This window comes from Aquarana catesbeiana, linkage group LG01, assembly GCF_042186555.1.
Source record: "Aquarana catesbeiana isolate 2022-GZ linkage group LG01, ASM4218655v1, whole genome shotgun sequence".
Taxonomy (NCBI): Eukaryota; Metazoa; Chordata; class Amphibia; order Anura; family Ranidae; genus Aquarana; species Aquarana catesbeiana.
In genome coordinates, this window is record NC_133324.1 from 580,965,854 (window position 1) to 580,981,044 (window position 15,191).

The window sequence follows — 15,191 nt, forward strand, 5'->3', positions numbered from 1 at the left end:
ACACGTGGCCGGAGAACTGTCGCTTCCCGCAGAGATTACTACCGTCCTATACACGTCTGAACGCTCCATAGTAGCGAATCGCGATAATAAACTCGCACCTCACACACACACACAGTCATATGCTCGGTTCCCCGGACTGCTAGTATTCCCTCAGCAACCCAAAGCCCGCCTGACGTAACAGCCGCCCTCCCAATTACGGAAACAGCGAAAGTCTCGCGAGAAGAGACTTTTTTTTTTTTCCTCCAGGAAGTAGAAGGGGAAGGAGGCGGAGCTTGCCGTCCCGTGATCTGAGCAGAGCCCGGGAAGTCTTCAGTCAGCTCGCAGCTGCTCCACAGCAGGTTTGTCCTGCGGGGGGGCAATTAGTGAGCGGAGGAGTCGGAGTAAAGGGGTAGTAGTGGCAGGGAGCATGTTTATAATGAGGGGGGTACAGGCTGGGGGTAGGTTGGTGATAAGTGGGCAGAGTGTGGGGGGCATGAATGGAATGAGCTCGTACAGTGTAAGTGTATGCACGGAGTGAGAGGGCACATTACTGAGGTGCATTATGTGAGGGGAAACTGTAAGTAGCCATGAATTTGTATAAGGGGGCATATGTGCACAGCCTGGGGGGTGCAGAATAATAGGGGACATGAAAGTCATTAGATGGCATAGACTCTGGGGGAACTGGCATGTGATGGGGGCAACTATTCCACTTTTTGAACTTAAATGAAGCCCCCAATTTTTGTGTCTCTCCAGTGTACTGATCTGTATCAATAAAAGCTTTATTAAACTGACAAAAGTGTTCACTCTAAGTGAACCAGTGCCTATGCAAAACAGGCTCCCATAAAGGGGATCTGTTATGAGAACGCTAAGCAGCCTGCCGTTGCCAACCTCTTGTTTTGAGAATGCTAGTTCCCTGGCTGCCAGTATGATGCTTTGATTGAGTTACTGACCTGAGCAAAGCATACAGATAAGCAGTTCTGACGATTGGTGATTGTCTTGATGCTCAGCCTGCTGTCTATTGAAGTACACCCCGAGAGTCACAACAGTCAGGAGTGAGAGCATTGCTTTTTTTTTTTTTTTTTTTTAATAAAGAGGCCGTAGTCGCTATCATGTTCACATAAGCGTTCTCCCATGCGAGGGCCATGATCTGTGCATTCCTGCGTTGGTAGTCCCATTCGTGTCAATTGGGGCATTGCAACTGCTGTTCCCAATTTGACATCCGTGCACACTGAGTTATCCCTGGTTCACACCAGTGCTGCTTCGAAGTTACGTGACTTCAAAGCAAATTATCGGTGCGATTTCATGTGCGGCTTGCAGACATCTGTGCAGCTTCGTTCAGATGTTAAAGCGGTTGTATACCCGCTGTCTTTTTTTTTTTTTTCTACACCTGCAAGGGAAAAGGCATAATGAGCTAGTATGCACCGCATACTAGCTCATTATGAAATACTTACCTTAGAACGAGGTGCCGGCATCTCACCTGGTCCACGCCGAGGGAGCTGACATCTCCCCTCGGCGTGTCTTCCGGGTATCGCGGCCGGAGCCGCGATGTCGTCACTCCCGCGCATGTGCGCGGGAGACTTCTGCCCGGCAAGCTCCGGAGTTTGCCGGGCTGTCAGCCGAGAATCCCCTGTGCGCATGCGCCGCTGCAGTCGGCGGCTCATTGCGAGGGAAATATCTCCTAAACCTTACAGGTTTAGGAGATATTTTTTTTTTTACCTACAGGTAAGCCTTATAGGCTTACCTGTAGGTAAAAGTTAAAAATAAAGGTATACAACCGCTTTGATGCAAGTCGCACAGAAATAGTGCAGGAACCCTTTTCAAAGTTGCTGCGATGAGTCCCAGGAATTTGAACGGTTCTTGTGGCGCAAATGACGTGCAGCTTGTCATGCAACTTTGAACTGTCAAGTCTAAGGATGAGCTCCGGCGTGTTCGCACACTCCACATGCAGAGCCCGCTAGGAAGTTGGCACGGCACTGCGCTAATCACAGGCAGTGAGACATTTCCCGATCTCTGCAGCCGCACATCGGGAAAATGTCTCATTGCCTGTGATTAGCGTAGCGCCGTGCCAACTTCCTGGCAGGCTCTGCACGTGGAGTTTGCGAACACGCCAGAGCTCATGCTTAGTCAAGTCGCATGACAAGTTGCACCGGTGGGAACAAGGTTTTACATAAATAACAGTGGATCACTGTACGCACCCCTGTCAGTAGTAAATGATTTGTCTCATGCCTGTAAATACATTTGCAAAAGCGCTTGTTGTATTCAAAAAGAATAGACCTACTGACTAGATCATCAGGTGAAAATAAAGGAAAGAGAACCCAAAAAAAGAAAACCCACACAGACATCATATCTAAGAATTGGTAAGCTGCAATATAATACGGTAAAACCTTGAATTGCGAACATAGTTCGTTCCGGAAACGTGCTTGTAATCCAAAGCACTTGTATATCAAAGCGAATTTCCCTGTTAGAAATAATGATTCGCTGCACAATCATTTATTCATATAAAAATGATTACAGCAATACAAAATACAGTATAAAGTGTACTGTAAAAATGAAACAAATTAACCTGCACTTCAGGACCTACAGAGTATAAAAGAGAAGAGAGGTGGTTCAGACTGCCACGACCTGAAAGTCAGCACAACTTTGCCAGGCAATGCCTGGGTAATCTTCCTGTAATGTTGGATCCAAATCACATCAATTGAGATGAGGATCTGACTTGGAGGCAACTTCCATTAAAGTCTATGGGCACAAGTCAGAAAGAAGGTGCCCTTGAAGTAGTAGAGGAACCTTTTCTAAAGTTGGAGTGACTTCAGTAGTGATAATTAAGACAGCTCTCATTGACTAAAAATTGACTAAAATGGGATTTCACATGTCACACGGCTTGGAGTCTAAAAAAAAGTGCTTGTCTTGTAAAACACTCGCAGACCAAACTACTCGCAATCCAAGCTTTTACTGTATTTGCTTTTGGGATTAAGACATCTTTTAGTCTATGATTATTTTCTGTGGCGCTTTATATAATATTATATGTGATAAATACAAAAAGAGCAGCGCTGTGACAAAAAAAGTGAAAAAAGTATATATGATATAACCAAATCAGATAAGTTGAATATTAGACCCAAATTTGAGATAGGCTCCAAAGTTCATATAAAAGTACATAATAAACAAAGGTAAAAAAGTCCTATCCAAAATCGATCATAAATAGTGGATAAAGTGGGAAGCGTAGATAGGTGGAAATACAAATAAATCAATATGTCCTTCACCGCACCACTGTGGTATTGATAAGAATGCGCGCTTACCAAACGGCAAGCTTAAAGAAGCTTGCGACCTTAACCCGGTCGGGGCCTTTCAGGATGGAACCATCAAAGGAAAAGCACACCACCTTCGCTTGGATTAAGCACGCTGTTCACCAATTATCACTGTATTGTGGAGATGTGACCCCTGGCTAAGGATAAACCTCGAGAGAGGTATACCAAAGAAAGAAGGAAAGCAACATAGCGTAATCCTGCTTTCACTTTTTATTAAAATTAATAAAATTGCACTTACATTCGGAAAGGTAAACAAAAGCACATAAGCCGGCCGGCTAGAAGCGAACGCCCGTCCTACAGACGGTGGATGCAGCACGTCAGCACGTGCTGACGTGCTTGACGTGGATGCAGCACGTCAGCACGTGCTGACGTGCTGCATCCACCGTCTGTAGGACGGGCGTTCGCTTCTAGCCGGCCGGCTTATGTGCTTTTGTTTACCTTTCCGAATGTAAGTGCAATTTTATTAATTTTAATAAAAAGTGAAAGCAGGATTACGCTATGTTGCTTTCCTTCTTTCTTTGGTATACCTCTCTTGAGGTTTATCCTTAGCCAGGGGTCACATCTCCACAATACAGTGATAATTGGTGAACAGCGTGCTTAATCCAAGCGAAGGTGGTGTGCTTTTCCTTTGATGGTTCCATCCTGAAAGGCCCCGACCGGGTTAAGGTCGCAAGCTTCTTTAAGCTTGCCGTTTGGTAAGTGCGCATTCTTATCAATACCACAGTGGTGCGGTGAAGGACATATTGATTTATTTGTATTTCCACCTATCTACGCTTCCCACTTTATCCACTATTTATGATCGATTTTGGATAGGACTTTTTTACCTTTGTTTATTATGTACTTTTATATGAACTTTGGAGCCTATCTCAAATTTGGGTCTAATATTCAACTTATCTGATTTGGTTATATCATATATACTTTTTTCACTTTTTTTTGTCACAGCGCTGCTCTTTTTGTATTTATTATGTAATGTGTGTATCCCACCTTCAGCGGCTGCTCTTGTGTTTGGTTTTGATCAGTGAACTGTCACTTTTTGTTTTTTCAATTTTGTTTCTCTCAGTATGTTTTTTACGCACTAATTTCCGTTTATAGCGCGGTGATTTGTCTTTTCTAATATTATATGTGACCCTTTGGAAACATCGGGAGCTAAATTTGAGGCTGTGTTTTAGCTATATTATAAAACTGATGTCAGATACAGCCCAGCATCAAGAATTTTCAGAAAGAGGCCAACTATGAAAGCTTGTATACTTCTCTCAACACAGAGTCATTTTACCTGATGATTATTAATATTATTATAATACAGGATTTTACGCAGTGCTTTACAACTTGAGGGTAGACAGTACAAATACGATACTTTTATACAGTAGGAATCAGAGGGCCCTGCTCGTTAGAGCTTACAATCTAAGAGGGACGGTCAGGAGATGCAAGAGGTAATAACTGTGGGGGATGTGCTGATTGAGAAAATAAATGTAGAGTTGTTAGGTGGGGGCCAGATAGGCTTCTCTAAAGAGATGAGTTTTCGGGGATCGCCTGAAAGTAGACAAAGTAGCAGATAGTCAGAGGGATTGGGGTAGAGCATTCCAGAGGATGGGAGAAGTCCTGGAGGCAAGCATAGGATGAGATATAAAGGTAACTAGAAAGCAGGAGGCCTTGGGAGGAGCGAAGAAGACGATTTGGTTAGTATTTTGAGACCAGGTTAGTTATATAGCTAAGGGCCAGGTGGTGGATGGCTTTGCATGCTGTCCTTTCCTTCAATCCCTACTCGCTCATTTTGCCCAGGGGAGTAAGGTTAGATACCTGATCCTTCCTGGTATGGAAGAACATGGAAACTGCTTCCATTCCAGTTTAGGCAATCACAATCCTCATCTCCGTGCAAGCTCTGTTTTGTTTGCAGGCTCTTTGTGTTGTGCTCAGCATTCGGCTGCAAGGTAGCTTCCGAGTTGCTTAGGGTGGGTGATGATACAGATATTTGAAAAATGTTTAAATCGTAAAGCAACATTAAACCCACAACAGTAAAATAATATATTACCGTTTCTTAAATATGGTGACTTAATTCGTTTTTCTTTTCTAAGCTTTCCTTCCTTTACTTTCACCAGGTGATCTAGCGATTAGCACACTTCCTGTCTAAGGGTGTCTCCACTCAGGATGTAGGAGCAACACAGAAATGCTTTTTGGACAGCAGCACTGTCAACAGTTTTTTTTCCTTTTGGGATAACGGTTTTACATAATTGAATAAAAGCTGACCATTCATTGTAAGCATCCTTGTCCTTGGTAAATGGTTTATCTCAACCACCTAACTGCCATGTTTGCTGGACAGCTTGGTTAGTTAAAGCAAAAATAACAGACCACTTGGATCACCAGGTGAAAAAAAAAAAAAACATAAAAAAGGAAACTAATGCAATCACCACATCCAAGGTTTTGGGTGTAATACCACTTTAGTCTGCTATACAGGAGACTGTGAGAGAATTATATAAACACAAGCAATTATGCTAGCATTTTTTAAATATTTTTTTATTTGTAAAACAGAACTAGACTGAAAATGCATGTCAAACCCAAACTTTTTGGGGGGGGGGGGGTTTGTTAGGTCCTCCCCTCCCCTGTCCTTCCTTTTTTCTTTTTTTTTTTTTTTTGTTTTGCTGAAGCTGACCATTGTAAGTATCCACAATTGCATTAATATGTATTTCACACGCACAAAAGTGCTGTGTTTTTTTTTTTTTTTCCCATAAGTGATAAAGGTATGGAGGGGGTGGAGTTGGTTTTTTTTTTTTTTTTGTCTGGCCTAAAACTTTTGGTCACTAATAGAAACCCTTCTTTCTCATCTTAGAAAGTGAGACATGGATGATGACAGCATTGAAGCCATTACAATTTCCTCTCCCATTGCAGAAGAGGTGCCTATGGAAACAGAACTGGAGGAAATAGTAGAAGTAAATAGCAGTGGAGAATGTGTTAGTACTTCTTTTCCTAAGGAAACCGTTCCAACCACTAGTAATCATGCCAGCCATCTGGCTGTAGTAAGCGTTGCTTCAAAACCCAGCCCAGGGCCTTCAGCTACAGCTATGAAAACTGTTCTACAAAGTGGCATACATAAACTGGGGACACAGTTGTCTGGACAAGTGCTTCTTAATAAGGCTTCTGACATCACCTCTGGTAATAGATTTGTAAAGCAAGAAAAGCTGATCGTAACAACTATAGGGAAGTCAAGCCATCCCATTGTACTGATTCCTCAAAATCAGATGTCAGGTACCCAGAAAGTCACTCCTCTCCAGCATGTAGATGGCAAGGGGGCACCACAGCAGATCAAGTTGGTTACTATTGGAAGCCGTTCTGATATCAAGCCTGTACTGGGCATGTCCTCATTAACGTCTGCTCAACTCATTACTTCCACTGCCAAGTCTTCTGTTCTCCAGACACAACAAGTACAGAATGTACAGGTAAAATTTATATTAATAATTTAAAACTTTTTTTCTTTCTCGTTTATTGAGGGACAGAAAAAGTCATATCTTGTTGTTTTATACTGCTGCCTACAGGAGTACAAAAATTCTGGGAAAAAGCTAACAGTTTTTTTTTCTTATTTTTTTCTGAGAATTGTCTAAAGTTTTTTCTCCTCATTTAAGAGTCTGTGCTATGTTGATGTTTGAGTTGGCCTCTATATGGTAGCTTTCTGGATTGGTCTTTCTTCAGGCTAGCTTTGGAGTGCTGTACCTGGACTCTGTTGAACTGGATGTTACAGGGCCAGTCTGGAAGTGACCTGTGGGCTCTGGGTTCCACTATAGGCACTTTTGTTCTGGTAACAAGTTAGCCATGTACTGCTTTCCAGGGTCAAAACTACCGACATTACCTCAACGCTTGCCTTGTCTCTGAAGTCTCAATCTGTGAGTAAGCTGATCAGGCTAAGCACCAGGAGCTACCTCAGTCTCTGCACCGGTGGACACCTTTTAAACATTTTTTCTACTGCCAGTTTTACTATATTAGGGGTTTATGTTGAGGGATTGAATGCTGACGCTATCTGCTGGGTGGAGAGCTGGGCAAGCTCTGTGCACTCTATGACATTTTATGCAGCACTTTGCACACTATACAGTCACATCAGTCCCTGCCCTCAAGGAACTTGGGGTCCAAGCTTCCTATCTCACAAACATACACATACTTAGGCCAATTAAGACTGCAGTTAATTAACCTACTAGCTTGTCTTTGGAATGTGGGATGAAACCGATGTACCCAGAGGAAACCCATGCAAAGTATGTGCAGATAGTGCCCTAGGAGACCAGTACTGCAAGGCAGTAGGGCTGACAACAAAAATTATGTTGCCTGAATTTGTGAGTATCAGAGACCTTGCCTAGACACAGAAGAGATGGTCTCACTACAGTGGCTGATCCCAACCCAAACTCTTCTAATAGTTCTGGTGACATGCTCTTGCACCTCTTTGAGCTCCCTGTGGACCTAGAAGAGGCAGTCGACTGATCACAGTGGCCATCCCAGAGTCCCCCCAGTCTCTCTCCTGCTGTTACCTCCGAAGTACAAGAGACCGATTTGGCCCTTGTTAATGCTGTACGTACCACATCTGGAGAATCAGCTTGCTGTCTCCAGCCTTGGATCTTTTAGAGCTTCTACAATTGCAAAGACCTTTCCACATGTTTGAGGTTTAAAGTGTTTGTTAAACCCCCCCAAAAATTGATCCTGTTACCTTTAAAGCATGTTATACAGCACAGTGCTCGTGCTGTCATTTGGCCCCCTGTTATACCTGGCTGATCCTGCCAGTTTCTACTCTCCCCTCTGTGCGCTGACCATGATATATCAGGGAAGCTGAGCCCTGACTCCGTGGTCAGTGTATGTGCATCCGTCATCCGCTGTTATCTGCAGCTCTTTTGTGTCTCCCTCTGTCCTCCTCCCTCCTCCCTGCGTGTCGGCTCTCACTAGCGCTGATCTGCTCCTCTCTGTGCTGCTTCAAAATTATCTGACCTTTTATATTATCCCCTCTGTCAGATAAAAAGCTCAATCCTAGTGCCTTTGCTTTATAAAAAAAAGTTCACTTTGAGATTAGGAGAAATATTCCTCATCCTCTGTGGCACTTGGATATATTTTTACTTAGTTAACAGTACCGTTAAAGTCGGTTTATGAAAAAGCCTCCTCCGCTTTAATACTTTTGGATGTTCATAACAACTCAAAAGAGATAAAGACTGCTCCAGGTTTATCATCTATTAGGGTTCCCTCAAGATACTAGAGCACTCCTAGTCCCTTGCTCTGTATCTGGTGGCACTCAAAGCGCAGATCCCATTTTGGATGGAATGTTGTATATAGTATAAACACTCCGTATGGAATGCCTCTGAAGAAAGGACCCCTAATCGGTCCTGAAACGCGTTGGGCTCACTACTAGGAGAATATACAGTCAGGTCCATAAATATTGGGACATCGGCACAATTCTAATCTTTTTGGCTTTATACACCACCACAATGGATTTGAAATGAAACGAACAAGATGTGCTTTAACTGCAGACTTTCGGTTTTAATTCAAGGGTATTTACATCCAAATCAGGTGAACGGTGTAGGAATTATAACAGTTTGTATATGTGCCTCTCACTTTTTAAAGGACCAAAAGTAATGGGACAGATTAACAATCATCCATCAAACTTTCACGTTTTAATACTTGGTTGCAAATCCTTTGCAGTCAATTACAACCTGAAGTCTGGAACGCATAGAAATCACCAGATGCTGGGTTTCATCCCTGGTGATGCTCTGCCAGGCCTCTACTGCAACTGTCTTCAGTTCCTGCTTGTTCTTGGGGCATTTTCCCTTCAGTTTTGTCTTCAGCAATTGAAATGCATGCTCAATCGGATTCAGGTTAGGTGATTGACTTGGCCATTGCATAACATTCCACTTCTTTCCCTTAAAAAAACTCTGGTTGCTTTAGCAGTATGCTTCGGGTCATTGTCCATCTGTACTGTGAAGCGTCATCCAATCAGTTCTGAAGCATTTTGCTGAATATGAGCAGATAATATTGCCCGAAACACTTCAGAATTCATCCTGCTGCTTTTGTCATCAGTCACATCAAAAAATACAAGATAACCAGTTCCATTGGCAGCCATACATGCCCACGCCATGACACTACCACCACCATGCTTCATTGATGAGGTGGTATGTTTTGGATCATGAGCAGTTCCTTTCCTTCTCCATACTCTTCTCTTCCCATCTCTCTGGTACAAGTTGATCTTGGTCTCATCTGTCCATCGGACTTGGTTCCAGAACTGTGAAGGCTTTTTTAGATGTTGTTTTGCAAACTCTAATCTGGCCTTCCTGTTTTTGAGGCTCACCAATGGTTTACATCTTGTGGTGAAGTCTTCTCTTGATTGTTGACTTTGACACACATACACCTACCTCTTGGAGAGTGTTCTTGATCTGGCCAACTGTTGTGAAGGGTGTTTTCTTCACCAGGGAAAGAATTCTTCGGTCATCCACCACAGTTGTTTTCCGTGGTCTCGCGGGTCTTTTGGTGTTGCTCAGCTCACCGGTGCATTCTTTCTTTTTAGGGATGTTCCAGTTGATTTTGCCATACCTAATGTTTTTGCTATCTCTCTGATGGGCTTGTTTTGTTTTTTTTTCAGCCTAATGATGGCTTGCTTCACTGATAGTGACAGCTCTTTGGCTCTCATATTGAGAGTTGACAGCAACAGATTCCAAATGCAAATAGCACACTTGAAATGAACTCTGGACCTTTTATCTGCTCCTTGCAAATGAGAATGAGGGAATAACACACACCTGGCCATGGAACAGCTGAGCAGCCAATTGTCCCATTACTTTTGGTCCCTTAAAAAGTGGGAGGCACATATACAAACTGTTGTCATTCCTACACTGTTCACCTGGTTTGGATGTAAATACCCTCAAATTAAGGCTGAAAGTCTGCAGTTAAAGCACATCTTGTTTGTTTCATTTCAAATCCATTGTGGTGGTGTATAGAGCCAAAAAGATTAGAATTGTGTCGATGTCCCAATATTTATGGACCTGACTGTATATTCATATGGTCCAATTCTGCTATTGTTTTTATGTACTTTGTTATATGGTAATGTGTGCACCACATTTTTTACAAGTCTAATAAAACTGGTATAATATTATAATTCTATTTGTTTAATAGTTGCCCTTAAAGTCGCTTGAGTACATTTTTGAGGGGTACCGTCTCTATATAGTTGGTTAGGGTGCTGGGATGCAGATGCTATAGGATCACTTGTCTTGATTGGTCCTCGAGTGGATGTTAATCCTGTACCTGTTAACCTGTACTTAAATAACATAGGAATTGTTATTGCTGATCTTCTTCTTTTTTTTTTTTTAATGCTGGTTGTCTGGATTCGGTATTTAGGAAGGGTGGATCAGGAGTGATGACCTACATTCAGCTTACATTACAGTTTAATTTAAGTAGTCCTGCATAGTTATCAGACGTTTGTTTTTTTGTTTTGTTTTGCAAATGGAATGATACAGTAGATCTATCGTGACAGCGCTAGACCCTGCCACTGTGTTAGAGGTACATGGCACCCACAGTGCTCACGGATGATTATTGAGGGACTCCAAAATATCTGTTTACAGCAGACAAAATCACCTTTTCCATTTTCTCTGGGTTCTGTAACGCTAGGATTGGGGTCCAGAGGCTTTGAAGAGCTTTGGGAGAGAAGTTGTCTCTACCCCGTGTCAAGGTTTTACCAGAGACCAGCAGGCTGTGCGTGCATGCAGATGTGAAAACCCTTTATAGTCAAGGGCCCCTAGTTCAGGACTCCTCCTGAGAGATTGGAGGCATCCTACCCAGACCAGGGTGTGGGCCAGTGCAGCAGGGAGCTGCAAAGGTCCACAGAGAGCTAAGGGAGAGGCTCAACGGTGGGTGTAATAGTCTGCGGGACCAGATCAAAGGCCCAGGCTTGAGGCCTGCGCAGCCACGCTGCAAGAGCAAACCTGGAGGCTAATGTAATTTACGTTTGTGTTTGAAGTGTTGGTGGAAACCCCTGCAAAGATAACCTTTCATTTGTGGAACTTTTTATTTTTTCTTCTAAATATAAGTGGGCCAGCAAGCTTTAAATAATTCTGGAGTGAACTCGCTGGAAACAAGCTACACTTAAAGGAGAAGTACAGCCAAAGCTTGTTTGGCTGTACTTCTGTGGATCACAGGAGTGCAGTTCATTCTGCAGTCCTGTGACCCGTTTTCAGCAGACAGCGGGCTGAAGTTATCACAGCTTACGTGCATTGCTTCTTTCAAACAAAGGGAAGTGAAGGGGAAAAGAAGAGGAGCTCATGGAGGATGTTACAAGGAGGCAGAAAAGTACAGTAAGAAACAATTTCATGATAAATAGATTACAGGGCCATTAAGTAGTCGATGTTGTATGTATTATTTGTGAAAAATAAGGATATTGTTTAATGTCACTTTTAAATAAAGTACATATCCCAGGAGGCATTGAGAGCACTGCACATCATTCCATTCATTAAAGGATGGGGGTGGGCCTACTGGCATGTCCTTAGGAAGCAGCACCTGAACCCGGTAGAGCCGTCATCCTCCTGATGATGTCACAGGAGAAGATGGCAGTGCGGACCTCGAGCGGTGGCTGCAGATAAATGGATTTCAGCAGGACAATGCTGCATCCGCTGGGTGGGTGAGTATCTGAACCATGCAGAACCTAGCATAAAATGAGCTGGGATTGTAAAAAAATAAATGTTGGGGGGGCTGAATGGTGAAGTTCCTCCTTAATGTGCAATATCAAATGGGCTCCTATCATAGGCAACGTATTGTTTTTCAGATTGCTAAGAAAGTTCCTGTTTCGTCTTCTGGTGCTGTTATTACCAAACTGATCATTGCAAAACCGTTGAACAGCAAGCCTGGGCAGACTACCCAAGTATCATCTGTGTTTGCAGGTAAAGACCAGTAGCTTTCCCTGCATCTGTTTATGTTGCATCATCTTGTTTTAAAGGAAATTTAAAAGTATATTTTACAGGGTGAATTTGATTTAAATCATGTCGATTTAAATCACTAGTAAAAAGACTTGATTTAAATTTTTAAAGAGCAACTGTCATCTCTGTTCCGCAGCGGCTTCTCCTCTGACCCGCTGTTGACTCACCGACAGTCCCATTCACTTTAATGGGACGGCTGGTGATGTGGCAGTGACACAACAAGGTGAAGGACGTGGCAGCAGCAGGGGAGTGGATGCCCGCTAACAAGCGCTGCCATGATGGATCTGAAATGACAGGTGCTCTTTAAATGTAAGGACTCATTCTTGCTGGTAGTTAAAATCTTTAATATTTGCAAACAAAATTAAGGTTTCCTATTTAGAATAATAAGCTGTCAGGTTAGTAGAACAGCGATATCAGAACTGATTCAATCATACAGTTTGTAGTGTACATAGATTTGCAAAACAATGGGATAAAAGAATATTCCTGAACTTTGTTTTATCTCATGGTTACTGTGAAATTGTGTGAATGCATCAATGCAGTGCATGTTCTCTCAGCTTGCAGAGCTTGGATTCATTTAATGAGTTTACCAAAAATGTAAATATTGCAGAATATACAGCCTCATGCTACATAGTTACATAGTAGGCGAGGTTGAAAAAAAAGACACAAGTCCATCAAATCCAACCTATATTGTATATCCCTGTATATTGTGGTCGTTCATGCTATATAACTAACAAAATTATTAATGTATCTTAAATAGAAAACTACCTTTCGATAGATTTCTACTCCAAAAGCATTTTATTAAAATAAATGTAATAAAAATCAAAAAAAAATCAGATTTTTTTAAAATTTTATTTATTTTTTTTTTAAAAAATCATAGATTTTTTTTCCACCCTGATATTTTATATGAGCACGCATTTTTGTAATTTTTGACGGTGTGTGTGCCGGTATCGGTGTGAGACACACTCAACAGGAAGTAGGAAGAAATCTCTCCCAAGTGAGGAAAATCCTTTCTTAAACAGCTGTCCCCAGAACTGATGTTCCTATTGGAAGATTCTCTATAACTGTTCTGGGTGTAACTCGAAATTTTCGATTTTCCCTCATTTTAAGTTTTGGGTGATATCCGTAATAGGGACACGGGCACGGCATTAAAAACTTAATGGGTTCTAAACCCCTTACCACTCTATACAAAATGTTGGCTTTTGATAAACTTTCAAATATTTTTGTTATACAGTATAGATCAGGGGTCAATGTAGTACAAGGTTGTATAACCACTAGTTGAGCTCTGCATTAGACTTCAAATTGTTCAAACTCCTTGCTTAACAACATTTGGGATAAGCTGTCCACACAGGGGCCAACACATAAAGGCAAATTTACTAAAGGTGTTGAGAATCTTCACATTACTAGATACTTGAAAGTAATTTTCACACAATGGTGTGAAGATGCTGAACACCTTTAGTAATTTAGCCCCAAAAAATTGCATTGTGATAAGAAGCATTAAAGGGGAACTAAACCCTCTTATCCTTTACAGCCAAGGGAGCCGCTATCTTAGTTTCTGTAATATCTGCAGTTGCCATGGTGCTGCACATGTGATCAGTTATGACACCAACCTTTTGATGGCTTGACAGTTTTATTGCGAGCACAAGCAACTGTGACAGTTATCATTGGTAGCATGCCTTGAATGTAACTGTTTTGGGAAACCAAGAAATCAATGGGTTTAGTTGAGATTTAAAGGTAAAGTTTTTAAAATGTGCAGCTTTGTAAAATGTTCATCAATTTTATCATGTATGTAGGGCCATGCGGGCCCTCCTGGAAGCCTGGTCTAAAAATTCCCAGCAATTGCCATGTGATCCCTTGTTGCTAGGACTGAGGTGGGTCCAAATATGACATTGACTCAGTCCAGATCCGGACCGTGGTCCGCCATTTTGTGATGTCTGTTCTAAATGAACCAAGGCAGATATACTTTGCCAATCTGGTGAGATTCCTGACTGTTGCTTCATTGACTCTTAACAGATCATTGAATTTGATGAGTCAGGAGCATCTCTAAATCTGCAATTTTTATGATGCTCGTAAATAAGAAAGGAGTGCTTTTATGATGCTCAAGCATAGGAAGGATTCCACCCATGAGGTGTCCTCCCTTCTTGCAGATAGGTTGGGCTACAGCCTGGCATTCGGTTTGAACAGATAGGTTGACATTCTAATCTGAAAAAAAAAAACCTATCACTTCCTTAACCGCTTCAGCTCCGGAAGGTTTTTCCCCCTTCCTGACCAGGCCATTTTTTGCCTTAAGGCACTGTGTTACTTTAACTGACAATTGCGCAACGCTGTATCCAAACAAAATTGATGTCCTTTTTTCCCACAAATAGAGCTTTCTTTTGGTGGTACTTGATCACCTCTGCGTTTTTTTTTTTTTTTTTGTTTTTTTTTTTGTTTTGTTTTTTTTTTTTTTTTGCACTATTTACACATAAAGACTGACAATTTTGAAGAAAACATTTTATTTTTTTTTACTTTCTGTTATAAAACATATCCAATAAAAAAAAATTAAAAAACTAAATTTCTTAATCAATTTAGGCCAATATGTATTCTGCTACATATTTTTGGTAAAAAAAATCTCAAAAAGGGAAAATTGATTGGTTTGTGCAAAAGTGTCTATAAACTATGGGATATTTTTATAAACTTTTTATTTTTATTGTTTTTTACTAGTGATGACGGCGATCTTTAGCGAGACTCCAACATTGCGGCAGACAAATCTGACACTAAGTGACACTTTTTGGGGACCAGTGACATCAATACCAATACAGTGATCAGTGCTAAAAAAAATGCACTGTCACTGTATAAATTACACTGTCAGGGAAGGGGTTAACATCAGGAACGATCAAAGGGCTAAGTGTGCTCCTAGGGAGTGCTTTTTAACTGTGGAGGGCATGCTGACGCTGGAGGAAAACCAAAATCCGTGTTTCTGCTTAGCAGAAACACAAGATCTCCATTTTCCTCCCTC

The 15,191-nt window shown here is 41.8% G+C and overlaps 1 protein-coding gene across 2 annotated transcripts in view; it reads left to right on the top strand.

Annotated features, from left to right (window-relative positions):
- Positions 1 to 239: 239 nt before the first annotated feature.
- LIN54 (lin-54 DREAM MuvB core complex component) overlaps positions 240 to 15,191 on the top strand; it is an 84,115-nt gene continuing 69,163 nt past the window's right edge. For both annotated transcript variants that reach the window (XM_073597853.1, XM_073597854.1), the window contains exons 1-3: positions 240 to 338; positions 6,106 to 6,712; positions 12,046 to 12,160. In XM_073597853.1, the coding sequence (XP_073453954.1) occupies positions 6,116 to 6,712; positions 12,046 to 12,160 (712 nt within the window). In that variant the 5' untranslated portion in view covers positions 240 to 338; positions 6,106 to 6,115. The remainder of the gene's footprint in view (positions 339 to 6,105; positions 6,713 to 12,045; positions 12,161 to 15,191) is intronic.